We start from the raw sequence: 26,904 nt of genomic DNA, 5'->3' as shown, positions 1-26,904 counted from the left end.
GATGTTCCATTAAGAATTGTGACTGGATTTGAAATATTCCCCCAGTTAGGGTCTAACAAACCAGCCAAGTGCTCACAATAACAAAACAACAGTTCCTGGTAAATAAATGTTTTGGCTTTACGGGGCTCTGAAGCTCAAATCTTCACTTTTCAGCAAGCCCCCAAATTGTACATGGGGCAAGCATAAACTACTATGACTATGATTAGCATAGTACTTGGTATTTAACCACTCCTTCTTGGACTTCAATACAATCTTACAGAAAATTCATGGTCATATGGCAAACAGTTTGGCTAACCCAACAGTCTTTCAGTCCTTGGGTGAAAAAGCAACAAGCTGCAATGGAAAACTAGAGAGCATGCTCATCACAAGGTAGGAAATCACATGATTTTTAGCCTTGATTCCATAATTTTTCTAGTTGCTCGACGGTTAAAATCCATTGTGTTCAAAGTTTAACAAGTGAAAAACACTGTATGTGGGGTACTCACTGCGGCTGATAAAGGAAGAGGTCAATGATGTTGTCTCTGCCTTTAGGATGGTTGAAGAATACAAACAGTGACCAGTGGATTAACCATGTCCTCTGCTGAAGAGACTGGAGAGGAGAACTAACAGACTGAGGAAAAAAATGAAATAAGCTTTTAATGTGCAGGTTACATCTACTTCAATCCTCCACTTATACCAAACACACTGAAGTTACAAAGCATATTGATGTACTCTTCTGAAATGTGGAAATGCTCACTTTACCACAAGTTGACTAAATTTAACCTTTGGGAGACTGTATGCAATATGTGAAAGATGCTTACATTGTTATCAATGGTTTCTTTGAGTCGTGTTAGATCCTCCATAGCAGCTTCCCAGTTCTGCATCAAAATCTCTGATGCTAGTTTCCCCCAGAGTGAACTCAGGGCATTCCGGTCAGTAGAAGGAACCTGTTGAAATGGAAAGGAAATGCATTAAATGCAATTATCTCAAGCTACTAAAATTGTTCCCTTACATAACTGGTGAAGCAAACCAATTAAACGACTGCTGATATGTGGATGATTATAACTTGGGAGTTGCAAGGTAATTCTGGTTGATCAGTAAAAAGCTGATCAACTGTTAGCCAGCTTACTAGAATGAGTTTAGGTACTGTAGGTTTCAACCTGCTCATGGTATGACAGTAATTTAGCACAATCAGAAACAAAACTTTTACAAAATGTTTTTACCTTTTCTTGATTAATAGCTGTAATCCACCACATGGCATTGTTACAATGGCATTTGGTTTCAACAAATGGAATTCTTATCTGCTCATCTGTGTATTTGTTTTTTAAATTACTGATATTGCCTTACCCGCAGTGAATTAGTAAATGATTAGTTCAGCACAGTAACTTTAAATATAGCAGCAAGCTGCACAACACCCACAGATGCAGGTTGGTGGGAACAGACACAAATCGATCAATAAAAATGGAAACAATGGCTGCTCACATTTGACCCAAGATTCATGCATTTATCTTTCTGAACTCAGACACCAAGGCAGAGCGCTGGGTAAAGCTGCTTTGCACTGTTAGGTTTTCTTGAAAAATATAGCAACGCAAAGGAAATGCATGCAAGTAGCTTACTTGCAAAAAGATTTTATTTATCACATACTTGCCATTTCATAGCAATTAAACACAGGGGAATGTAGGTCAAATCGTTCTACAACAGGTGAACTGATGCAATGACTGATCTTCAGTGGCTGCGTGTATAAAAATTGCATAGGTCGCGGTTTTCAACATTTACTTGAGCCATTAGAAAGTAACAGACTCACTAACTGACCAACATCAATAAATTCACGGTTAGGGGTAACAGAAGTTGATATTTACACTTTCATTCATCTATAATGTGGTCTCAACAGAGACTACAAAAGTTATTTGCATTGTGGAATAAAGATTTTATACCTCCTTCTAAATTTACTTTGCCCACAAAAGGCAGCTCAAGTCATAGTTTGATGCAGAAATTCAAGTTAGAAATCAATTTTTAAATCCTCAAACATATTTCAAGCTAGTTCAAATTATATTATTCTCAAGTGTCCTATCAAGTATCGAGACTTCTGACTGCATTTACCATTTATGCTGACTTTATGCTTGATGTGGAAAGTTATTACTGTTTATTCCAGGAGCATCACTTTGCTACTGGTGGATTGTTTGCAGCCTTTATTTCTTACTATGCAAGCCCCTCCCCCGTCCCACTTACACCCGCTGCACACTAGCCCCAAGCTACAGCCATTACACACACTAACGGAATCCTGCTGCTGTCTCTCATCAACATGGAAACAAACACAAAAAATAAACTTGCATTTATGCAGTGCCTTTCATGACCACTGGACACCCCAAAGCGCCTTACAGCCAATGAAGTACTTTTGAAGTGTAGTCACTATTGTAATGAAGGAAACATGGCAGCCAATTTAATTTGCACACAGTAAGCTCCCACAAACAGCAATGTAATCATGAACAGATAATCTGTTTTTGGGATGTTGGTTGAGAGATAAATATTGGTCAAGACAAGGGGTTAACTCCCCTGCTCGTCAAAATAGTGCCATGGGATCTTTTACATCCACCTGAGGGGGCAGACAGGACCTCGTTTTAACATCTCATCTGAAAGACGGCACCTCTGACAGTGCAGCACTCCCTCAGTACTGCACTGGAGTGTCAGCCTTGATTTCTGTGCTCAAGTCCACGAGAGTGCACCACCAACTAAGCCACAGCTGACGGACAACATGAAAACATTTTCTGAGTCACTACGCCAGCCTCTCCTCCTGACATTAACTCTTACTTCCCTCCAGATTTTCCTGGAACTTCCTTCTGTCTGTGTTCTTCACCTTGCTTTAGCTCTCATACCCCCATTTCCTCAGGAGCACCTCTTTCTTCAATCTAAATACAACATTTAGGTTAAGGAATACAATCAGGTCAAAACCTTCAATATTCTGCTGAAAAGCTGCACTAATTGCCATAGAATTAAACACTTTTCATTTCCTGAATGACCACTTTTCAAATATTATTCCTTTAACATGGTTAGCCCACACAATTCTAAGGTCCCGACCGCAATTACATAAAGTGGAACACTGCAGATCAATTGTTAATTTATATAAAACACTTTTAATTACACCAACGCAGTTGCAATTTCAGCAATATTGAATTTCTTCATGTACATCCTAGCAAAGGGTTGTGAATCTTTGGAATTCTCTACCCCAGAGGGTTGTGAATGCTCCATCATTGAGTATATTTAAGGCTGAGCTAAACAGATTTTTGGTCTCTTGAGGAATCAAAGGATATATGGGAAAGTGGAGTTAAGGCAGAAGATCAGCCATGATCGTAATGAATGGTGGAGCAGGCTCGAGGGGCTGTATGGTCTACTCCTGCTCCTATTTCTTATGTTAAAAGACATGAGCTATGTCATTCCCAAAGTACAAGACTACTGCTAAATTCTGTTCTTGTCCTCTGACGATTACTAGAGATTGCAGAGCTTGCAATTCAAGGCAACAAATATGTATTTTCTGTATGCACAGTAGCATCAGTAAACATTCTGGGTATTAGTTGGAGTAACCACAAAGAATAGAAGCCAAACTTGAACAGACTGCTTATATTGCAAGTACAACTTTCCAAGTATGTGGTTGCTCAAATGGCAAATCTTTAGCAGTGCTTAAATGACTAGCTTCCTTTCATGCTCTCAAAAAATAGACTGTAAAGACCAAGTAAAAAGGACAGTACAGTTTTCCAAGCCTCATGCAGGTAGGCTGGGAATGTACATTACAACACAGTCCCTACCACTTCAAACATCCACGTTTAAAAGGGACTTAAGAAATAGCAGTAAGCCACAGGGCCCCTCATCTCTGCTCTGTCATTCAACAGATCCTGACTGATCGTCTACATCAACTCCACTTTCTGACGCAATTCCCCCCCATAACCCATGATTCCTTTAGTGCCCAAAAATCTAGCAATCTGAGTCTTGAATATACTCATTACTGAGAATCCACAGCCCTCCGGGGTAAAGAATTCCAATGATTCACAACCCGGAGTGAAGAAACTTTTCAGCTCAGACCTAAATGATCACACCCTTATCCTGAGACTATGTCCGCCTGTTCTCTCAGCATTTACCTGTCACACTCACTCAGAATCATAGATGTTTTAATAAGATCACCTCTCCTTCTAAATTTGAGGATATAGGCCTATTGTACTCAATCTCTCCACATACGATACTCCCCTCATCTCAAGAATCAATCCAGTGAACCTTCGTTGCACCCTCACCAAAGCAAACATATTTTTCCTTAGGTAAAGAAACCAAAGCTCTACATAGTACTCCAGGTGTGGTCTCACCAAAAGCTCTATACAATTACAGAAAGACTTCCTTACTCTTAAACTCTAAAAGGGAATTGGGCAGTTATCTGAAGAGAAAAAATTTGCAGGGATACAGGGAAAGGGCAGGGATGTGGGACTAGCTGAGTTGGTCTTGCAGAGGGCTGGCATAGGCATGATGGGTCAAATGGTCTCCTTTTGGGCTGTAACCATTCGATGAACCACCTTGCAAATAAAGGCTAACATGCCATTTGCCTTCCTAATTGCTTGCAGTAACTACATGAACTTTATTATTCATGTACAAGGACCCCAAATCCCTCTGCACACCAACATTTGCTTGTCTCTCGCCTTTTAAAAAATATTCTGCTTTTTCATTCTTACTACCAAAGTGGATAATTTCATTTTTCCCCACATTATATTCTATCTGCCACCTTCTTGTTCAATCACTTAACTGCTCTATACCCCTCCTCACAACTTACTTTCCCACCTAGTTGTGTATTTTCAGCAATCCAGGATGCATTATACTTGGTCCCTTCATTTATGTTATTGATAAGACTGTAAATAGCTGAAGCCCAAGCACTGACCCCTACTGCACTCCACTAGTTAGAGGCTACCAACACGAAAATGACCCATTTACTCCTGTGCTGCATTCTGCCCTTCAACCAATCATCTCACCATGCTGATATATTACCCCAAACTCCAGTACTATTTCTTTACTAATAATTGTTAAATTCATCATTCTGATCAGATCCTTGGTTCCCCACAATTTCCGCCATGTTCTAATTTCCCAACTATTTGAGCCAAATAGCTTTGTATAAATTTAAATCACTAGTTTCAAAATTAACTACATGACGCTCAAACGTAACACGAAATTCTATATGATCACTCTTCCCTAGAAGTTCTTTTACTATGAGATTATTAATTAACCTCGTCACATGACACTAGATCTAAACTAGCCTGTTCCCCAGTTGGTTCGACAGTCACTTACATTGACTAGAGAGTGATAACCATGAGCTATTAGCATTATCATCAACTTCCTTGTTTCTTGACAAGTTTCTTGTCAGAGTCTCCAATGCTCCCACTTATTTCAGGCAGAAACAGCTGTGCTTACTCACCAGTTCGCACCTTGCAGTCTTGATCTACAACATTCCTGTTGCAGTCTTACGAAGTGCATAAGTTTCCAGGGTCATGAACAATGTCTTGGCCCCAGGATCAAAGGCATCTGCAGTGGGCTAGCCATACAATTTAGATAACATTGTGTCAGCTGCTAAACACTTGTAGGAAGTTGCTGCAGTGGAACTCAAGGTCCATGCTCACGTCTAGGTTTAGCAGAATTTTCCAATATCATGTAAAACCTGTCAAAATCTGATCAAATTGTGGGGGAGAACAAAGCAAGGACCATAAATAAGACAGCCATGAATAAACACAACAAGGAATTCAGGAGAAAGTTCTTTACTCAGATTGTTAGGAATGTGAAACAGTCTACCGCATGGAATACTTAAGGTGAAAAGTATTTTTTTTAATTTGTTTGGGGGATGTGGGCGTCGTTGGCTAGGCAGCATTTATTCACCATTCCTCATTGCCCTTGAGGTGGTAGTGGTGAGCTGCCTTCTTGAACTCCTGCAGTCATAGGGGTGTAGATACACCCACAGTGCTGTTAGGAAGGGAGTTCCAGGATTCATTGAACCAGGGTTGATCCCTCGGCTTGATGGTAATGGTAGAGTGGGGGATATGCGCGGCCATCAGGTTGCAGATGCGATTGAATACAATTGTGCTGCTGATGGTCCACAGCGCCTCATCGATGCCCAGCTTTGAGTTGCTAGATCTGTTTGAAATCTAGCCCATTTAGCAGAGTTATTGCCATACAACACGATGGAGGATATCCTCAATGTGAAGATGGGAATTAGTCTCCATAAGGACTGTGCAGTCATTGCTCCGACCAACGCTGTCAGGGATAGATGCGTCTGCAACAGATAGATTGGTGAGGACAAAGTCAAGAAGGATTTTTCCTTCTTGTTAGCTCCCTCACCACCTGCCGCAGACCCAGTCTAGCAGCTCTGTCCTTTAGAACTCCGCCAGCTCAGTCAGTAGTGTGGCTTTCGAGCCACTCTTGGTGATGGACACTGAAGTCCCCCACCCAGGATACATTCTGTGCCCTTGCCACCCTTAGTGCTTCCTCTAAGTGGTGTTCAACATGGAAGAGTACTGAAACAACAGCTGAAGTGGGGGGGGGGAGTGAGTGGTAAGTGGTAATCAGCAGGAGGTTTCCTTGCCAATGTTTGGCCTGATGCCATGAGACTTCATGGGCTGTAGCATCAATGTTGAAGATTTCCAGGGCAACTCCCTTCCGTATACCACTGTGCCGCCACCTCTGCTAGGTCTATCCTGTCAGTGCGACAGAACATAACCACGAATGGTGATGATGGTGTCCGGGACATTCCATGAGTCTGACTATGTCAGGCTGTTGCTTGATTAGTCTGTGGGACAGCTCTCCCAATTTTGGCACAAGCCCCCAGATGAGGGTAAAGCAGTTGATATAGTCTACATGGACTTCAGTAAGGCTTTTGATAAGGTCCCACATGGGAGATTGATTAACAAGATAAGAGCCCATGGGATCCAGGGTAATTTGGCAAATTGGATTCAAAATTGGATTAGTGGAAGGAGGCAGAGGGGGATGGTCGAGGGTTGTTTTTGCGAATGGAGGCCTGTGACCAGTGGTGTACCGCAGGGTTCGGTGCTGGGACCCTTACTGTTTGTAGTGTACATTAATGACTTAGACGTGATTATAGGAGGTATGATCAGTAAGTTCGCAGACGACACGAAAATTGGTGGTGTCGTAAATAGTGAGGAGGAAAGCCTTAGATTACAGGACGATATAGATGGGCTGTTAAGATGGGCGGAGCAGTGGCAGATGGAATTTAATCCTGAGAAGTGTGAGGTGATGCACTTTGGGAGGACTATCAAGGCCAGGGAATATACAATGGATGGTAGGACCCTAGGGAGTACAGAGGGTCAGAGGGAACTTGGGGTGCTTGTCCATAGATCACTGAAGGTAGCAGCACAGGAAGATAAGGTGGTTAGGAAGGCAAATGGGATACTTGCCTTTATTAGCCGAGACATAGAATATAAGAGCAGCGAGGTTTTGTTAGAGCTGTAGAAAATGCTGGTTAGGCCACAGCTGGAGTACTGTGTACAATTCTGGGCACCACACTATAGGAAGGATGTGAGGGTGCAGAGGAGATTCACCATGATGTTGCCTGTGCTGGAGTATTTCAGTTATGAAGAGAGACTAGATAGGCTGGTGTTGTTTTCCTTGGAATGGAAAAGGCAGAGGGGGGACCGGATTGAGGTATACAAAATTATGAGGGGCATTGATAGGTTAGATAGGAAGAAACTTTTACCCTTAGCGGAGGGGTCAATAACCAGGGTGCATAGATTTAAGGTAAGGGGCAGGAGGTTTAGAGGGGAGTTGAGGAAAAATGTTTTCAACAGAGTGTGGTTGGAACCTGGAACACACTGCCTGGAGGGGTGGTAGAAGCAGGAACCCTCACAACATTTAAGAAGTGTTTAGATGAGCACTTGAAACGCCATAGCATACAGGGCTACGGGCCAAGTGTGGGAAAATGGGATTAGATTGGATGGGTGCTTAATGGACGGCAAAGGCGAATTGGGCCGAAGGGCCTGTTTCTGTGCTGTAAAACTCTGTGATCTATGTTCATAAGGAGGACTTTGCAGGGTCGACAAGGCTGGGTTTGCCGTTGTCGTTTCCCGTGCCTAGGTCGATATCGATATCCTTTTAGCCTTTTCTCTAATGGTTTGCTACAACTGAGTGGCTTGCTAGGCCATTTCAGAGGGCATTTAAGAATCAACGAGATTCCTGTGGATCTGGAGTCACATGAAGGCCAAACCAGGTTAGGACAGCAGCTTTCCTACCAGATGGGTTTTTATGACAATTTCTTGGTCACCATCACTGCGACTGGCTTTTTAATTCCAGATTTATTAACTGAATTTAAATTCCATCAGCTGCCATGATGGGATTTGAACCCATGTCCCTAGAGAATTATCCTGGGTCTCTGCATTGCAAGTCTAGTGACATTTCCATTACCCCACCACTATCCCCTATATTTCGATAGGAATAAATGCAGAATGATGGGAGGAGACTCATGTGCAGCCATTGGGCCAAATGGTGCTATAAATTCTAGGCAAGATTGTTACCCTTTTCTTATCTATGATGTAACTCGGAGTCAATGCCAAAGGAAAGTATTACTCAATGTATGAATCCTGCTCCTGTCTGCAAAGATTTAAACTGTACTCTCACTCCCAGTTTATTACCAGCCATCACGTATCGCAGGCAAATCAAGTTCACACGAATGCAACCGCTATAAGCAGCAAAAACTGTATTACCGTTAATTTTGGAAAACAACACCAACTAGATCAGAACTTCTAGACAGTCAAGCACCAAGCTTCATTTACTTGTAGGAAATGGTACTCACCAGAACTCTGAAAAAGTAGAGGTATTCTGCTGCACCCGAATAATTGCCACATTCATACTGGAATTTAGCATATCGGTACAACGTGTCCAAATATTCTTGACGAAACTTCAAAACAAAATGATAAAAATAAGCTACAGGGAAGAAATACTTTAAAAATTAAGATACTACCTTTATTATTGGAGAATAGCCAAAAAAGATTCAGTTTGCAGTAAATTATACCATGGGATGTAATGTTTGAAAACAACCATTTTTCATCAGGTTTCAACAATTACTCATGAATCACTTCACAGCAACTGAACTACAATATTGTGCTGCATTCGTCATTAAATATTCACGATAATCAACGAATGCCCACTTACCCCATGCTTTTCCGCTAGATAATCGAACAGCATTCGTCCATCTCTATTCAGATAGAAAAAAAAGTTTTTTTTACAAAAGGTAATAATTGAAAACACATCCATTTAGCAATCATTTAGTATTGAAGGATATTACAGGAATAGTGTCCTGTGATCTTGAGAGTAAAAGGGCGGTGTACAAAAGAGTAGAATATTTCATAGGAACCAAGAACAGCGCACTAATAACAGTTTTTGGAAGTGACTATTATCCTGTAGTGGATGCATGCTGATGGGAACTGGAGTGAGCTCCCCATCCACTCATTCCGTACATGTGCATGCATATAATCACAAACATCAAGATGAATTACAGACTGATGCCATTTCAAATCAGCCCAAATCGACACTAAATTTTCCCAAATCAAAACATAATGGCCTGTTTTTCATTATTGCACCACATTTGGGTTAACAATGAAAGTATGATTTGGCTGGCAGTCTGCTGAACTCCAGCCAGTTCTGCAAAATAACTAAATGTGCGCAATCGTACAGTGTGCATGGCTACAGAGTAAACAGGCTCATAACATGCAGAAATGTGTTTTCAACTGAAGAGATGAATCATTTATTGTCGAGGCAAACCTGGGCAGGAGCACAAGCATATCGATAAGCATTGTACACTTGTTAACGCGTTTTTTTTTTAAAAGACAACGCGTACCATTTTATCTTTCAAATTTGTTGTGAAAAACCAGGATGTGAGGAAGCGGTGAAGCATCCTGGGAAAAATTAGGATTCCAATTTTTTTTATATCATATTCCCCCATGGAGAATAAAGAGGTCAAATCTGTTTGGTTAAAGAATTATTGTAACCATCACAGACCATTTTTATTCTGGTTTTTCTTCTTATACAATTACACATTCTACAAAATTACTGAAGTCTTAATGTTATCCCATATTTGTGTTGGCACATTTTATGTTGACCATACTTCCTTATTCACAAAAGATCATAAAAAAATCTTTGATAGAATGCACCAATAGACAAAATTTTTCTCCTCAATTTGTACTGACAAATGCAATGATGTATAATTTATTTTTCTCAAGTCCTCATTGGTGTTGTCAGCTACTGCTTTTTTTCCTTACATTGCATGTTTTAAAGCTTTTGCTGCATCTTTGACTGCTTCTATACAAGGCCAGCCAACTGCATAATTGTCTTCTCAATTTATCATTTAAATGCAATATGCTCTATAAAAGCTTGTGCAGAAATTGCCAATTGACTAAACTCATCCTGATGGGGTCAGGATGAGTTTAGTCAATTGGCAATTTCTGCACAAGCTTTTATAGAGCATATTGCATTTAAATGATAAATTGAGAAGACAATGCAGGGGTGGGGGAGATACATGATGAATCACTGACAGCTTTCCCCTCCCCAGCCAGGAAGCACCACGCTCAACTGAAATAATCCCTTAGCTGCCCTGGTTGAGATCAGGGTTCAAATTAGCAACTTTTCTGTGTATGTATGGTGTGCATGTATCTATTGTGTTATTGCTCATGAGTAATCTGCAACCTGAAGTGCAGTTCCACTTTTACAATGATTAAAGCTGCAGCCTAAATGCGACAGCAATTTACCCAATGCTGCCACACTGTAAATTTACTGCTGCAAAAAATATTTTGCTGACGTTACTGTGACTGACAGCTACACATGGATAACAGCTGTTTGCAATTTTATTTATCTAACATTTTGCTTCAGATGCCTTAGTTACTTGCAAATTTCTGGCCCAGTTCTCTTGGCATTCTCTGGTTATTGCAGGAGCAGAGCAAACAACTCCCGTTATGTGCCTCTCCCATACAAAATTTGCCCAACTTGGCTAAAAATTCCCCACATTCATAGTAGTACTCAAATTCAGACCTCCAGCCGGAAAGTCCGATCGATACAGGGCTTCACGTGAGCAATCGAAACATAAATGGCCAATATTATCACTATTCACAAAAGACCAGAAAATCTTTGATAGAATGCACCAATAGACAATATTTTTCTCAATTTGTATTGACAAATGCAATGATCTATAATTTATTTTTCTCCACTCAAGAGTCTGGCCTGCTCTTGTAGCCACAGTATTTGTGCGGCTGGGTCAATTACATTTCTGGTCAATGTTGATCCCAAGGATGTTGATGGTGGAGGATCTGACAATGGCAATGCCATTGAATGACAAGCGGAAGTGGTTATACTTCCTTGTTAGAGATGGTCATTGCCTGGCACGTGTGACGTGAATGTTACTTGCCACTTACCGAGCCTTAATGTTGTCCAAGTCTTGCTGTATGCAGGCAAGGATTGCTTCATTATCTGAGGAGTTGCAAATGGAACGGAACAGCGTGCAGTCAGCGAACATCTCCACTTCTGTGCTTATGATGGAGGGAAGGTCATTGATGAAGCTGCTGAAGATGATTGGGTCTCGGACACTATCCTGAGGAACCCCTGCAGCAACATCCTGCGACTGACGTGACTGGCCTCCAACAACCACAACCATCAACTTTTATGCGAGGTGTGACTCCAACCAGCCAGTAGAGAGTTTTCCCACCCAATTCCTAATGAATTCAATAATTTTTTGCTTTTTGTATGTTGTTTGCTATTTTGGATTGATATGTTTTTTGAATAGATAGCTAAGTGGTCATCTGAGTCAATCATTATTTTTCTCTGGAGACCTGACACAACACGACTGAGGTCATACTTTTGGGCAGTGTGATTGTGGTAACAAGTTCGAATATAAACCTATTTCAGACGTTCTTCTCTATTTCATGTTTTCATAAAACCTCTCCTCCTTCAGCTCAAACAAAATTTGAAACCAAGCCTATAAAGCAATATTGCTTGGTCACTGGGGTAGGTTTTAAGGAGCATCTTAAAGGATGGAAAGGGGTGGAGAGGTTTAAGGAGAGAATTCCTGAACTTAGAACCCAGGCAGCTGAAGGCACAGCTACCAATTGTGAAGTGTTTAAAACTGAGGATGCGCAAGAGCCACAACTGTGAAAAACACACAATAAAATTAGATTTTTAATATACTAAATTTGCCAACAAAAAAAAGTTTGAACTTCCTAATTTAGGATAATGGCAAAGTAAAACTAAACTAGGCAAGAAGCCTAGCCCAGCTTGGCATCATTGCAAAGGTGCAAATAAACTCCATTCATCCTGGTTTCAGTATATGCACTGGCAAGTACTAGCAGAGGAGATAATAAAATATAACAGGGCCATGCAATTTTAGCCCTCATTCTCAACAGCCTTATGAACACTTGCCCAAGTACAGATTTATTCAAAGACCCTATTTATTTGTTTAAACTTCTGATCCACTTGAAAGATTGACCCAATTAAGTTTCAACTTGAAGCATTCAACCAGGCTTATTTATTCAAAAAATCTTTCTATTAACAGCACTATAGGAAATTACATTTTCCTTAACTTAATGCTAATTGACTAGCCACCAATTGTGAATAAGTTATATGTTATATTAACTACAGCACACAGCCAGGCATTCAGTGCAATAACTCGAGAGCACACATTAAAGTTCAAAGTCAACTTACTTCAACCTTGTGGCACAGCTCCTTAGCTAAAGCACAATTATATAAGGACTTAACTTCAAACATCCAAGCAGCTTGGGGCACCTAATTACCCTTTAACGAGAACAACCGGATGAGCACAACTGGTTACCATACATAAAATAGCTATCATCATTCTATTATTTGTTTTAGAATCTCTACACTGTAAGGAGTTTGGTCCATGTGCATCCCAGTGTGTAATTTATAAATATCTTCTAAACATGAAAAGGGAAATGAGGACCACCTGTTCAGCATGTGACTATCATCCCACGAGCTGAAGTTGATGAATACATTTTATCCCAATCCCTGCTTACTGCATGTTGATTTCTTGCAAATGTGCTTCTTTGCAAGGAAAGGTCAGCGGGGAAAAAAGAGAGAGAGAAAAAAGATTTCTCTACACTGCATTGGTTCGGATGCTCAAATTATTTCCTTTAGTTTAGATCTGCACCAAGCAGTTAATGGGTGTGACGGTAGATAGCAACTGTACAAGATTCAATAGTTATCTGGGATTTTGACAAAGTCGTAATGTATTGGTACCTTAGAATGGCATCAAGTCCTTCTGCTTCATCCAGTCATCTGATTAAAGACTGTGCTACAGCATTCAAAGCACTTGCCTGTCATATTACTCATTTCCTCCCTCCCTCCCAGTTCCAAACTATTATTTATTTCCTTTTGCAACCTGTGTTTTGTCACAACATGGTCATTCACTTTCTGCTCTGCACTACGCAGCCACAATGAACTGGACAATATGCTGGATATTACTGGAAAATGGAGTATGTGACATTCTTGTGCAACAGGAAAATGATAGTGATCAGTTACTAATATGCTTGTATGCACATTGCATAAGAGGTGCCCTGTTATTATGCTGTGAATGCTGCCTCTACCGAGAACTACACTCAGTTTATGGTCATTTTGAGCACAATGTCCTTTAAGGGAAATTTGGTCTAGCTCTCAGGATGGCTAGGAATCAACAAGATGAGTTTTGCCCACAAGGAGGTTTGTACCAGAGCAGCCTTGATGTATTCCAAGAAAAACTGGAAAGCATCATCTTCCAGCTAGTCAACAAGAAACAGGTGGTTATTAAGTTCGGGCAATTTAAGATTAATAGCTATTTTAGTGATCGGTAGCAGATTATGGAGGGTACCTACTATTGTCACAGCAAAATCATTGGACATAGGCAGGTTTCTGCAGAATTGGAAGCAAGTCAATGCAGCAGCATATTTGAATAGGGCAACAAATCTGATCCGGGTGATTAGACTATTAACAGGCAAAACAATAGAAACTATTCTGACAATTAGGAATATTTGTGTAAATAAATTTAACAGCCAAGATGGATTTGGAAGGTGTGCATCCCTGACTTCTTAAACAATACAATTACGGTAGGGTATTCTACCAAGAAATAGTGCACTTGGAGTCTCAGTAAGTTAAGGTCCATATGAAAGGCTTCTAATGAAAACAAAAGTCAGAGAAAGAATAGGGAACTGGATACATTGACGAAAAATAGGAAAGCGGTAACACATATATACAAGAACTGTAAAGTTAGACTGGAGGTGTTTACAGTCAAACATGGTTTGCTAAATATTAAAAGTAAATGTTAAGTTAGTCAAATTTGCTGACAACACAAATAGGAAGAGCAGCAGTGGCAGAAGATGCAGCAAAATCTGGAAAAGGGTTTCTATCAGGAACATAACCGATGAGGCAAATGGCAAACATAATTTAACACAAGTATGAAACACTGCAGAGTGATCAAAAACATACATCAGTATATAAGTACAACTGAACTGGTGTAGGAAGGTTTTGAAAGGGAGCTGGGAGGGGCAGTAGACTTAACACTTGCAGTATCTCGTGACAAAGTAATTAAAAACAAATCAAACTCCAGGATATGCAGTCAGAACAGTAGAGTGCTATCCTTCAGGAATTACACTGAGGCTTTATAATGCACTGGACAAAGCACATTTGGGAATAGTGTATATAATCCTAGTCACCATGTCACAGCACTCAATAGAGACAGAGGAAACAGCAACAAGTATAAGGGTGGGAATCTGCGAAGGAAGTTAAGAGACACTCAAGAACCGTGCTGTAGAAAGAAGGCAGTTAAGCTGCAACGCCATGAAGCCATACAAAATATTAAATACAGATAATCGCACATTACCGTTAAAATCAACATACATAACGTAAGAAATAGGAGCCAGAATAGACTATACGGCCCCTGGAGCCTGCTCCACCATTCAATACGATCACGGCTGATCTTCTACCTCAACTCCACATTCCCGCCCGCTCCCCATATTCCTAAGATTCCCTGAGACTAAAAATCAATCTATCTCAACCTTAAATATGGCTCAGCCTTCAATGATGGAGCATCCACAAACCTCTGGGGTAGAGAATTCCAAAGATTCATAACCCTTTGAGTGAAGAAATTTCTCGTCAGTCCTAAATTATCAGCCCCTTAACCTGAGAGTGTGCCCCCATGATCTAGATTCCTCAGCCAGGAGATACAGTGTCTACCCTGTCAAGCCCCATCAGAATTTTGCATGTTTAAATGAGATCACGTCTCATTCTTCTAAACTCCAGAGGACCAGGAAAGTATAAAGATATATTTAAATAAGTGAAAATTTAAAAAAAAATGTGAACAAACTTTGTTCGAGAACACCATTAATTTATCAGGCAGCACAGTGTGACAAGGACATTCTATATGTACCCAACAGTTGGTTGCTGTAATGGGGGAACTGGGGTACAATGAAGATGAGTTTCCATATGCCAAATGGCCTTTTCTCAGCCTTGTGTTCCATGAAACTGAAACCTTTTCTGTTTTAGGCAGCACAATATTCTGTACATTTTATGTTAAAGGGATTTAAAGACCACTCCAAACAAAAGATCAGCTTAAGTATTAGCACATGACAGTATTGAATGAATTGCCCTTCACAGTAAGAACCTCAATAAAACTTACACCCTTAAGTTTAGTCATTCTTAGACATTTATGGAGTGGAAAGTAAGATACAATATTCTCAGTTCAGGCTGCAGCATCCAATCATCTGCTGGGACTTCCTAAGTCAAGTCACAAAACTGTCACTGTTAAGAACACTTGATCCTTCAAAGACTTGACTAAGTAAATCCAGAACTTACAGCAGTGGCTTTTAATGAAAGCTGTAGCTAACTCTTTCAAGCCTTCGATTTTGCATCCTGTACAGCTCCACGCAGGAAGTACTAAATTCAAATTCCAAACTGAAGACATGAACGGAGGATACTTGTGGTGCAGAACTGGAAAATGTTAGTGAACAGCTTGTAATGTCATTATGCTGTGGTTTTTGAAGCATTATCTAATGAACTAGCTGACCTGTAAGAGGTTTATGGTGCATCTGGAATTTTACACAAGTCCGAAAAGGGGTTTAAAAACAAATGAACAAGAAGCCACACTATTAATTCATTTTAAAAAATCAGTTACAAAGAAATGCATGCTTCAGCATACCATTTATTTCTTATATGTTGAAATGAGCACTCAGCACATCAGCAGTGGAACTGGCTTGCACGAGCTGCCAACTCAGGCCACGCAAGGGAGTTGACTATCAGTAAGATGGAGTCACGAACCAAAGCTACAGCCATAAATCATGTAATTCGAATGGGGTGTATTAAACTCAACACACACAGTGTCAAACCCATTAACTGTTCAAAATCAATTTTACTACTACTCAATTCTAAAGAACAGAATGTTTTAATTTCAGCTCAACTATGATTATTTTAATAACTGAAGCATGTACTGAATAGCTTCAATTTCATTTTTATCAACAGCAGAATCTATTCCTCCTCCCAACTCATTACATAATTTTAAATACCTGCGCCTTGATGTGGTGCTACCCCAAACATATGCTGAAACAGCCCAATTAGCGACAGGCTTGATTTCAAACACATCAGAACTGTCCAGGCCACTAATCAATCAAGCCAACACAAATTTTGTTGAACAATCGACCATGAACAATACTTTTTGGAAAGTTTGTTTGGGCTGGAATGGGCGAGTAACAGAATTGTTTTAAATTGAAGTAGTGTCACTGCTTTACAACAAAAAAAAAACAGAAAACAAAACAATTTATCCAAGAGAATCATCTGCAGTGCTCTGCATTGTTTCCTATTGCTTTCAGTGCCAGGCAGAGAGGGCCATTTTCTCTTGGTAAATGTGGAGAATAGGTGAAATTTACCAGCTCACCAATTTCTGTCCCAACAACATGCATCATTTACAAAGCTGAAGAGCACATGCCCTGGCAGCAGTATGTTGCTTAGATTCTCATGCCAGTTGGTTAGGGCCCAGTTAGCAGTTTCATGGTGCTTTCATACAGAATGAATCTGAACTCAGGCCCCAGGGCAACACACTCTTCTGGCCACTTCATTATAGCTGTTAACTGGACCACACTGCTCAGTATTCTCATTTCAAAAAATTCTTCAGCAGAGATATGCGCATGGCAAAGCACATGGTACAACAGGCTAATGACTGCCCTCCGAGACGTGGGCTTGGATCCAGCTCAGTGATAACAGAAAAGCTTCCCATCAGAAATTCAGCATTGTTAACAAGTGAAACAAGCTTGAGAAGTTTCAACCCAATTTCGAGCAAGTTGACATCTAAAGAATTAAAACAGCTATGATCAATTCCCCAATATCCAACAAGCGCAACACTTAACCTCTGGATTGCCAGCACATTCAAAGACAGTCCTGAACAGGTCAATTTACTAAGAATGCTTCCAGCTGATGCAAGGTGATGCTGAAACTAAGGCTCAAATAGCAACAGTTTTACTTCTACATTAAATCTGAACTACTAACGTTAAGCATGTAAAGTATTACTTTAGTTAAAAATGAATAAATAATTATCTCCGGTCACCTGTCTTCCATTCTCTGTCCTAAGCGTAAGTTAATTTTACTTTCGTTTACACAGTCCTTCTCTAGTTTGAATATCTCTTCCTCAGCTTTATTCCTTTCCTGGCTCCCATGGTCTATTTTAAGAGGTGGGAGCAACTTTCACAAAACTTCACTTCTAGTGTCGGTAGAACCAGTTACAGCCAAATAAAATGGAAAGCGCATAAAACATTGATGCGAGCGCATTAAAGGTCAGCTGATCAATCTGATGCAGGAATGTGTCACACCTAGAAAGGGCTCTGGCAATACACTTGTCAGTGCACTGAATTGGAGGAAACCTTGTGAGGTGTGATGGTAACAGTTTGGTAGGTAGGAGACAGACCAAAATAAAGGGAATGTATTCTGATTGACAGGATGTGACAAGTGGTGTTTCCCAGTGCTCTGTACTGGGGCCTTAGCTTTTATATTTTGGAGGAGGAATAGAGGGGCGGTATACCCAAAATTGCAGATGACACTAAATTGGGAGGCACAGTTAAGTTTTTTTTTTATTCGTTTGTGGGATGTGGACATCACTGACTAGGCCAGCATTTATTGCCCTTGAACGGTGTAGCTCGCTAGGCCATTTCAGAGGGCATTTTAAGAGTTAACCACATTGCTGCGAGTCTGAAGTCACATGTCGGCCAGACCAGATAAGGACACAGATTTCCTTCCCTAAAGGACATCAGTGAACCAGATGGGTTTTTACAACAATCAACAATGTTTTCATGGTCATCATTAGACTAGAATTAATTGAATTCAAATTTCACCATCTGTTGTGGTGGGATTTGAATCCATGTGCCCAGAGCTTTAACCTGGGCTCTGGATTACTAGTCCAGTGACATTACCACTACGCCATTGTCTCCCCAAGTTGCTTGGATGGGATCAGGAGGTTACAAAGGGACAAGACAGATTGAGTGACTAGATAAAACTATGGCAGATGGGTGTTTAATGTGGACAAGAGTGAGGTCATCCACTTTGTATCCAAAAATGACAAATTGGAATATTTGGCTTTAAATGCATAGAAATGAGAAGCTGTGGGGAAGCAAAGGGATTCAGGTGTCCATGTACACAATCACTGAAAGCTGGCGCACAGATATGAAAAGCATTCAAAAGGGCTAAATGCAATGTAGGTCTTTATCTCAAGGTGGTAGTTGGAATACAAAGGGGAGGATGTTATGCAGCAGTTGTACAGAGCCTTGATCAGGGCCCATCTGGAATACTTCGCACAGTTTTCGGCACCTCAGGAAGGATAAATTGAAGGTGTAAGGCACAGAATCAACAGCATGAAACCCGAGCCTCAAGGGTTAAATTACGAGGACAGGTTGCATGAACGGGTTGTATTAGCTTCAGTTTTGAGGGTTGCGGGGTGATCGAATCACGGTGTACAAAATGATAAAGAGATTCAATAGTTTAGTAGAGAGAAACCATCTCCTGTGGTGGGGGGATTCAGAAGAAGAGGCACAAGCTGCACTGCCAAGGCTCCTATGACAACACCTTCCAAACCTAAAACCTTTACCTCCTAGAAAGACAAAGGCAGCAGACACATGGGAACACCACAACCTGCAAGCTCCCCTCAAAGCCACCAACATCCTGACTTGGAACTATATCCTCATTCATTCATCATTGCTGGATCAAAATCCTGGCAACAAATACTGGCCTCGTCAGTGATGCTAACATCCCACGAACAAACAACAAAAAAAATCTTAATTAGAGCTAAGCCATTTGGGAGTGAAATCAGCTCCTCAAGCCTGTCCCACTGGTCTGTACCTCAACTCCATTTATCATTGATACCCTTAGCAAACAAAAAGCTATCGCTCTCAGTCGTGAAATTTTCAATGATACGCAGCCTTCTGAGAGTCTGTGGAGTTGTGTTGGCATCCATCCATCTATGAAAGATGATGGACAAACAGCAAACAATCCATTTAGGTGGGGTGGCTTCTCTGAGTGTACCTTTTCTGATGGCTGTGAAGGCCAATCCTTGAGAGGCAGGTACTGCCACAAGTGCAGCTGCCAAATGAAACAGTTGTTGTTTTCGGCATTGGGGCCTGTTGCCAAGCTGCTGTAGCCACTGATCACCGTGATAGTGCACACCAGTCCACATGATGTGTCGCCATTTCCCTCTTTTGTCAGCTAGTGACTCCCAGGTGCGATCTTCAACATTTAGGACCTTCATGTCACGCTTGCAAGCATCCTTGAAGCAGAGCTTTGGGCGCCCTACTGATCATCTGGCCCCAACCACCTCACCGTACAGAAGGTCCTTGGATATGCAACCGTCTTCCATCCTGCAGCCATGTCCGATCCACCGAAGCCGCCTTTGTTTGATTAGTGCCAACACATTTGGGAGCTCTGCCTTTGAGAGGACTGCCACATTTGTGATTTTGTTCTGCCAGCATATACCCATAATGCACCACAGAGAGTGAAGATGGAAATTATTGAGCTTCTTTTCCTGATAGTTGTAAGTCGCCCATGTTTCACAGCCATACAGCAAGGTGCTCAGAACACAGGCTTTATAAACCATCCACTTGGTCCTGAAGGTCAGCTTGGCATTATCCCATGCGCATTTTGCAAGTTGGCCAAAGGTGGTAGCTGTGTTCCCTATGCATGTGTCAAGCTCTACATCAAGGGACATATTGTCTGACAGCCTTGGACCCAAGGTGGCAGAATTTACTAACCATCTCCAGTGGGATATTATTTATTGTGATCAGGGGTGGCGATGCAACACCTTGTCCCATGACCATGATTTTCTTGACACTTATAGTCAAGGAGACCAAGTTACAGGCATGGGAGAGACAGTCCAGGGGTCTTTGTAGCTGTGTTTCCGTGTGAGCATATCAGCGGAGAGGAATTCTCTGATCAGGACATGATGTGTTTTTTGTCTTCGCAATTCAGCCTTGATGGATTATAGAGCTTGCCATCTGACCTAGTGTGAAAGTAGACTCCTTCCACATCTGCAGGGAAGGCAAAGGTCAGGAAGCATGGAGAAGGAGATACCAAATAGAGTGGAGGCTAGGACACAGCCCTGTTTCACTTCATTCTTCACTCCAAAACTGCAGTCAGAAGTGGAGCCAAACTGTACAGTGCATGTTGTATGGAAGGAGCGGATAAGACTGATGAGCTTCAGTAGACAGCCACTTTTTCCAAAATCCTGTAGAGTCCTGCTCTACTGACGGTGTCGACTGCCTTAGCAAGATCTACAAAAGTACAGTAAAGGGGTGTACTCTGTTCCCTACACTTCTCTTGTCACTATGTACAGCGAAGATCACAGTAGATCTGCCGGCACGGAAACCCCACTGTGCTTCTGGGTACATTCTATCTGCAAGTAAATGGAATCTTTTAAGTATGACCATAGCAAAGGTCTTCCCTGTGACACTAAGAAGCGAGATGCTCCTGTAGTTGTTGCAGTCTCCTCTGTCGCCATTGTTTTTGTATAGTGAGATGATCTTGGCATCACGCATCTCCTGTGGAACAGAGCCTACTTTCCAATAGAGAAGGAGAAGGTCATAAAGGTGCTTGAGCAGTTTGGCTGGAATTCCGTCCTTGCCCGGTGCCCTGCTCGCGAGGTGGTCTATGGCCTTCTCGAGCTCCAGTGATCAGGATTCTTCATCTAACTCATCCATGAAAGGAAGTTGCGGGAGAGCATCAGTGCGGACTGGGAGATGTCCGACTCACAGGAGTACTGCTCGCAGTCGTGTTCAGCTCAGCGGGACATCTGTTTACTTCTGTCGGTAAGTACTTCACCATCTGCCGACTTCAGAGGAGCAACTTTGGTGATGGCACTTGATTCCTTTGCAAATATCTCAGATTTCCTTTGTCACGTGTAGTTTGGATCTCTTGACATAAGTTGATCCAGTTTTGTTTGCACAGTATTTCCCTATCTTTTGTATGGCTGTCTTGGCTACTTTTCAGGTCTTGCAATGTCTTGACTGTTGGGTTTATGTAGTACATCAGGTAGGTTTTCTTTTTTGTACCAAGATATATCATCATAGCTGAGGAGGTCTGAAACCAGTCCTTATAGCGGGTTCCACCTTTACCAATTGATGCTTCTGCTGCTTCATAGATGATTGAGCTTACTGACATCTAAGCTTCATCAATGACAGCATCTGTGCTTCCCATTAAGGTTTTGGTGGGTAGCAAGCATTCTAGCCACAGTGCAAAGTGCTGGTATTTGGCATCATTGCTTATGCAAGGGATGTTGATGCATGACCAGCCGTCGCGTGTGGAGCTGTGGCACTTTCGGGGTGCATCTTCACTCTGCTGCTGGTAAGAGAGTGGACAGTATCGTAAGCTGCGCTATGGTAGGGGCTGGTATGAACAACACTGGACAGATCGCGCCTCCTCAAGATGACTAAGTCTAGTTGGTGCCAACGTCCAGACCTTGGGTGACGCCATGATACCTTGTGGTGATGTCATAAAGTCATAGAGAGATACAGCACTGAAACAGGCCCTTCGGCCCACCGAGTCTGTGCTGACCAACAACAACCCATTTATACTAATCCTACATTTAATCCCATATTCCCTACCACATCCCCACCTTCCCTCAATTCTCCTACCACCTACCTACACTAGGGGCAATTTACAATGGCCAATTTACCTATCAACCTGCAAGTCTTTGGCTGTGGGAGGAAACCAGAGCACCCGGTGGAAACCCACGCGGTCACAGAGAGAACTTGCAAACTCCGCACAGGCAGTACCCAGAACTGAACCTGGGTTGCTGAAGCTGTGAGGCTGCAGTGCTAACCACTGCGCCGCCCTATGTTTGCCCTGGAAGAAGGTGTTGGTGATGCAGAGTTCATTCAGGACACAATGCTCAAGAAGGCGTTGTCCGTTATTGTTGATCTTGCCTGTCCATGACGACTGAGGCATGCTGGCCATGAATCGCTGTCTGCCCCAATAGATGCGTTGGAAGTCATCCAAAATTAATAGCCTCTCACCATTTGGGTGTTCCCCCAAATGTCACCTAGGGAGTCACAGAAATGCTCTTTATCTGAGATACTGGCAATCAGAGTTAATGCGTAGACATATATGATATTGACTGTGCCTCCATTGGATGATAACCTCAGGGAGATGAGGCACACCAAGGTTGCTACTGGTGGTTCGATTGACTGTCAGCCGGTTGCTTGCTCCGAAGCCTACACCATGCTCACAGCGATCTTCAGCACTCTTTCCATGCCAACAGAAGGTGTAGTTAGTCTCTCGAATAGAGCTTGTATCGGCTAATCTGTTTTTTTGTAGAGTGGCAATGTCGACACCAAACTTGTGTAGCTCACAGTTGATCAGGGCTGTCTTGTGTATACCAGCTGTGGAGTGTGGGTCCTTGTTCATTCCAGAGCACATAATCCTCAAATTCCAGCTAACAAGCCGGAAGGTTATTTTTCTTTGTTTGCTGCGTAGCCGAGGCATGGATTTAAAAGGTGCAGAGATGCCGAGCATCTGCACCCCGCCCCCCACCTTCGACATCATAGGCTGATGTCCAGAGGAAAGACGAAAGCCTAAACGTCTGGGGCCTATTTGGCTGCAGGAGTTACCAGAAGGTGCTAACTTGAGGGAAACACCAACTGCCTAATGGGACTCCACTCCAGAGTTTGTTGGGTTTACTCCCTTAGTCACTAGCTCTTGATTCTGTTTTTAATGTTGAAGGTACCGGTCAGCAGGGCCCTAGATGCCCTCTACTTTGAGAGAAATATTGCTTTCTGATGCACTTACTGTGTTATTAGTTTTATTCATTTCATCCCACCACCCTGACATTTTTGCCCTTTTCACGTCACACTTGTCCCTGATTGTTTCATTGTCAGTTTTAGAATCCACTGTTATCCCATTATATTTCCATTTTACCGATTTCCTAAATTCACCTACAGCCGAAAAGAACCGCACGGTCAATTTTTCCACAACCATGGTCAAATGTCAACCGCGAAACAAGTATGAAACCTAAAGCATCTTCTGCAAGAAGTCACCCAACTCCCAGGGCCACTGCTGGACACATACACATGGGATAGGATGACTCACATTGCATTTCCCAACCTTCGCTGTTTCCTCTGAAGATACTGAGAACAGAATCTCACCACACTGGGAAGTCGCTGGCTTCACCTCTCAGCCTACCACCAACCAGACATGTCAACAGAATCCTAACTGTGCATACAATGAAAAGAAACTTCTCAAATATGACAGACTTACTTATTCCACCAGCCACAGGTAGCGGGGAAAGCAGGAAAGTCGCCAGCTGGTCAAAGTCACTGCACAATCCCTGGACTTTTTTCAAAAAACACAAGACTAACATCTTCAATTACTTCTGAACAAGTCAGAACAAGACCCATTTGTCTGTGTCCCCTCATTCTAACTCAACCTTTAGCTCTAATTGTGATTCCTCACAGAGAAAACACTCTGGGCTGCTCAGTGCCCTGCAGTTGATGTGGCTTGTCTAATCTATTAATGACACCTTAGACAGAGTCTGTCCTTCAACTTTGATCTGCAAACATATAACCAAAGCCTCTCATTTGATCCCCTTAAGCTCTACAATCTGTTGGTACCTCACACAGCCAGGACTTCAATAAAATACTCTCTTTAAATTATCACTAAAATTACAATAAATATAATTATATAAATTACATATACATTTTTGTGCCATTCATCTACATGCTAAAATCATTTAGTAGCAATATTCAATTGGAAACATCAATTAATGCACAGGGTTGCAAGTAAAGAGCAGACAATTGAAGGAGAAACTATCCGCATGTGAAACACTATTCAGATGGAGATTAGTAAGTTATTTTATAGAAAAAGCACATGTTTTAAATGTGATAAATAGAGCTATTTCGCTTGAGTAACTCAAATTAACTACTCTGTCACCCAGGTTTTAACAACAAATATGTACATATGAAGGCTCTAACCCCACTCACTCCTTCTGGGTTCAGGTGAAAATAATGCAAAAATGACAACAGCTCCTTAAGAACAGTTCACATTTTTAGCAGCTTGCAAGCAGATGTAGAATCTATCACAATTTGCCATAAAATCTTAACAGAGGATGCAACCATTCGGCCCATCATGCCTGTGCCGGCTCTTTGAAAGAGGTATATAGTCTCTCGCCCATGCTGTTTTCCCACATCACTGAAAATGTTTCTTTTTCAAATATATATCTAATTGCCTTTTGAAAGTTACTATTGAATCTGCTTCCAACACCCTCAGTCTGTGCATTCCAGATTGTAACAACTCGCTGCGTTTAAAAAGAATGTTCCTCATCTTGCCACCACTGGTTTGTTTGCCAATTAACTTAAAAGTTCTGCAGTTACGAATCTTTTCCAGCAAGATTACACAAGATGAGCAACAGGAGAACTAATAACACAGCTTGAACTCAGATTAAATGAAGCTTAAAGGAATTAGTTTCAATGCAGGGTGCAGCTCTGAGTTTGTGACTTCAAGAAGTGGTAAGCTACATATTTGCATCCCCCCCCCCCCCACCCCATTTCTCAGCATGCTCACACAGGAAGGGCAAAATATGTAAGCAAAGTTACTGTCATGTACTAGTTTCCGAGTAGCCTAAAAACAGAGGGTTATTATAGTGTGGAAACCAAATTTGGGTGTGGGGTGGTGGGGCAGGGCATTGTAGGAGACAGCAAATAACACTGAGCCAGAACATCAAAGATGGAATAACAGAACAAATTTCAGCTCATTAGTTCCAACAATGTTTAGAGTTGCGTGGATATCAATTTAATTACCTTCAGATAAACTGAATAACCACAGGCGTAACTTCCAAGCTCTGAAACTGCTCCAATCCTTAACGGACCTTATGCAAAAACCCCAGGATATCAATTCAACATTGAAATTATTTCCTAAATATATGTTTTGATTATATATAAAAATGACTTGGATATTGGAACAGAGTAAAATTTCAAAATTTGATGATATCAAACTTGGAAGTGTGGCAAGCTATGAGGATGATATGAATTGACTGTAACAGGACACAGATAGGTTAGCATAATGGGCAGACAAGAGGCAGATGGAACTTAATACAGAAAAGTGTGAGATGATGCATTTTGGCAGACGGGATAGGGAGTGGCAATACAGACCTAAGGGCACAGTTCCAAAGAATGTGCAGGGACACAGGGACCTGGGGGTTCATGTGCATAGATCTTTGAAGGTGGCAGGACATATTGCGAGAGTAATTAGCAAAGCATATGGGATCTTGGGCTTCATAAATATTGAGTGCAAAAGCAGTGAAATTATACTGAATCTTTATAAAGCTCTGGTTAGGTTCACAAGGCTGATTCCTGGGATGAAGGGGTTATCTTATGAGGAAAGGTTAAGCAGGTTGGGCCTATACTCATCAGAGTTTAGAAGAACGAGAAGTGATCTTATTGAAACGTATAAGATTCTGAGGGGGGTTTAACAGGGAAATTGCTGAAAGGATGTTTCCCCTATGGAGGAAATTTAGAACTAGAACAGTTTCAAAATAAGGGGTCCCCCATTTAAGGAGATGAGGAGGAATTTCTTCTCTGAATGTCATCAGTATTTGGCATTCTCTTTCCCTGACAGCAGTGGAGGCTGTCATTGAATATACTCAAGGCTGAATTAGACAGATTTTTGACTGACAAGGAAGTCAACGGTTATGAGGGGCAGGCAGAAAAGTGGATTTAAGGCCACAATCAGATCAGCCAAGATCGTATTGAATGGTGGAGCAGGCTACAAAGGCAGAACGGCTTACTCCTGCTCCTAGTTCTTATGTTATGTACAACTAGAGTATTGCATCCAGTTCCTGTTACCACACTTTAGGAAGGACGTGAGGGTTCTTGAGAAGATTTACCAGAATGGTTCCAGAAATAAGGGATTTTGGCGACAAGGTTAGGTTGGAGAAGCTGAGGTTGTTCTCCTTGGAGCAAAGAAGATTGAGGAGAGATTTGATAGAGGTGTACAAGATGATGATATATTTAGATAAGGTAGACAAAGAAAAACTGTTCCCCTTAACTGATGTTATAAGAACAAGGGGACACAAATTGAAGATTTTGGGCGAGAGATGCAGAGGGGATGTGAGAAATAAGTTTCTTTTTTACACACCGAGTGGTAATAACCTGGAACTCGCTGCCCACGCAGGGGGTGGAAGCGGAGACAATCAATGCTTTCAAAAGGAAATTGGATGGACACTTGAGGGAAATAAACATGCAGGGCTACAGGAATCAAGCAGGGGAATGGGGCTGACTGGATGGCTCTACAAAGAGCCAGCATGGACTCAATGGGCCAAATGCTTTCCTTCTATGCCTTAATGACTCCATGACCCTAATTGAAATTCATTGCTATAACTACACTGCTTCTCACAAAGATTAGTTCTAA

The 26,904-nt window shown here is 41.7% G+C and overlaps 1 protein-coding gene across 1 annotated transcript in view; it reads right to left on the bottom strand.

Annotated features, from left to right (window-relative positions):
* Positions 1 to 26,904, bottom strand: part of LOC137370228 (eukaryotic translation initiation factor 3 subunit E) — a 145,158-nt gene that overhangs the window by 103,535 nt on the left and 14,719 nt on the right. Inside the window, exons 4-7 of the mRNA XM_068032587.1 lie at positions 9,160 to 9,202; positions 8,801 to 8,905; positions 801 to 926; positions 486 to 610 (exon numbers count right to left, since the gene is read on the bottom strand). Coding sequence (XP_067888688.1) covers positions 486 to 610; positions 801 to 926; positions 8,801 to 8,905; positions 9,160 to 9,202 — 399 coding nt within the window. The remainder of the gene's footprint in view (positions 1 to 485; positions 611 to 800; positions 927 to 8,800; positions 8,906 to 9,159; positions 9,203 to 26,904) is intronic.

Source organism: Heterodontus francisci, chromosome 5 (assembly GCF_036365525.1).
Source record: "Heterodontus francisci isolate sHetFra1 chromosome 5, sHetFra1.hap1, whole genome shotgun sequence".
In the NCBI taxonomy this organism is placed as follows: domain Eukaryota; kingdom Metazoa; phylum Chordata; class Chondrichthyes; order Heterodontiformes; family Heterodontidae; genus Heterodontus; species Heterodontus francisci.
Note: the sequence above shows the minus strand (reverse complement) of the source record. Positions and strands in the feature narration are given on the sequence as shown.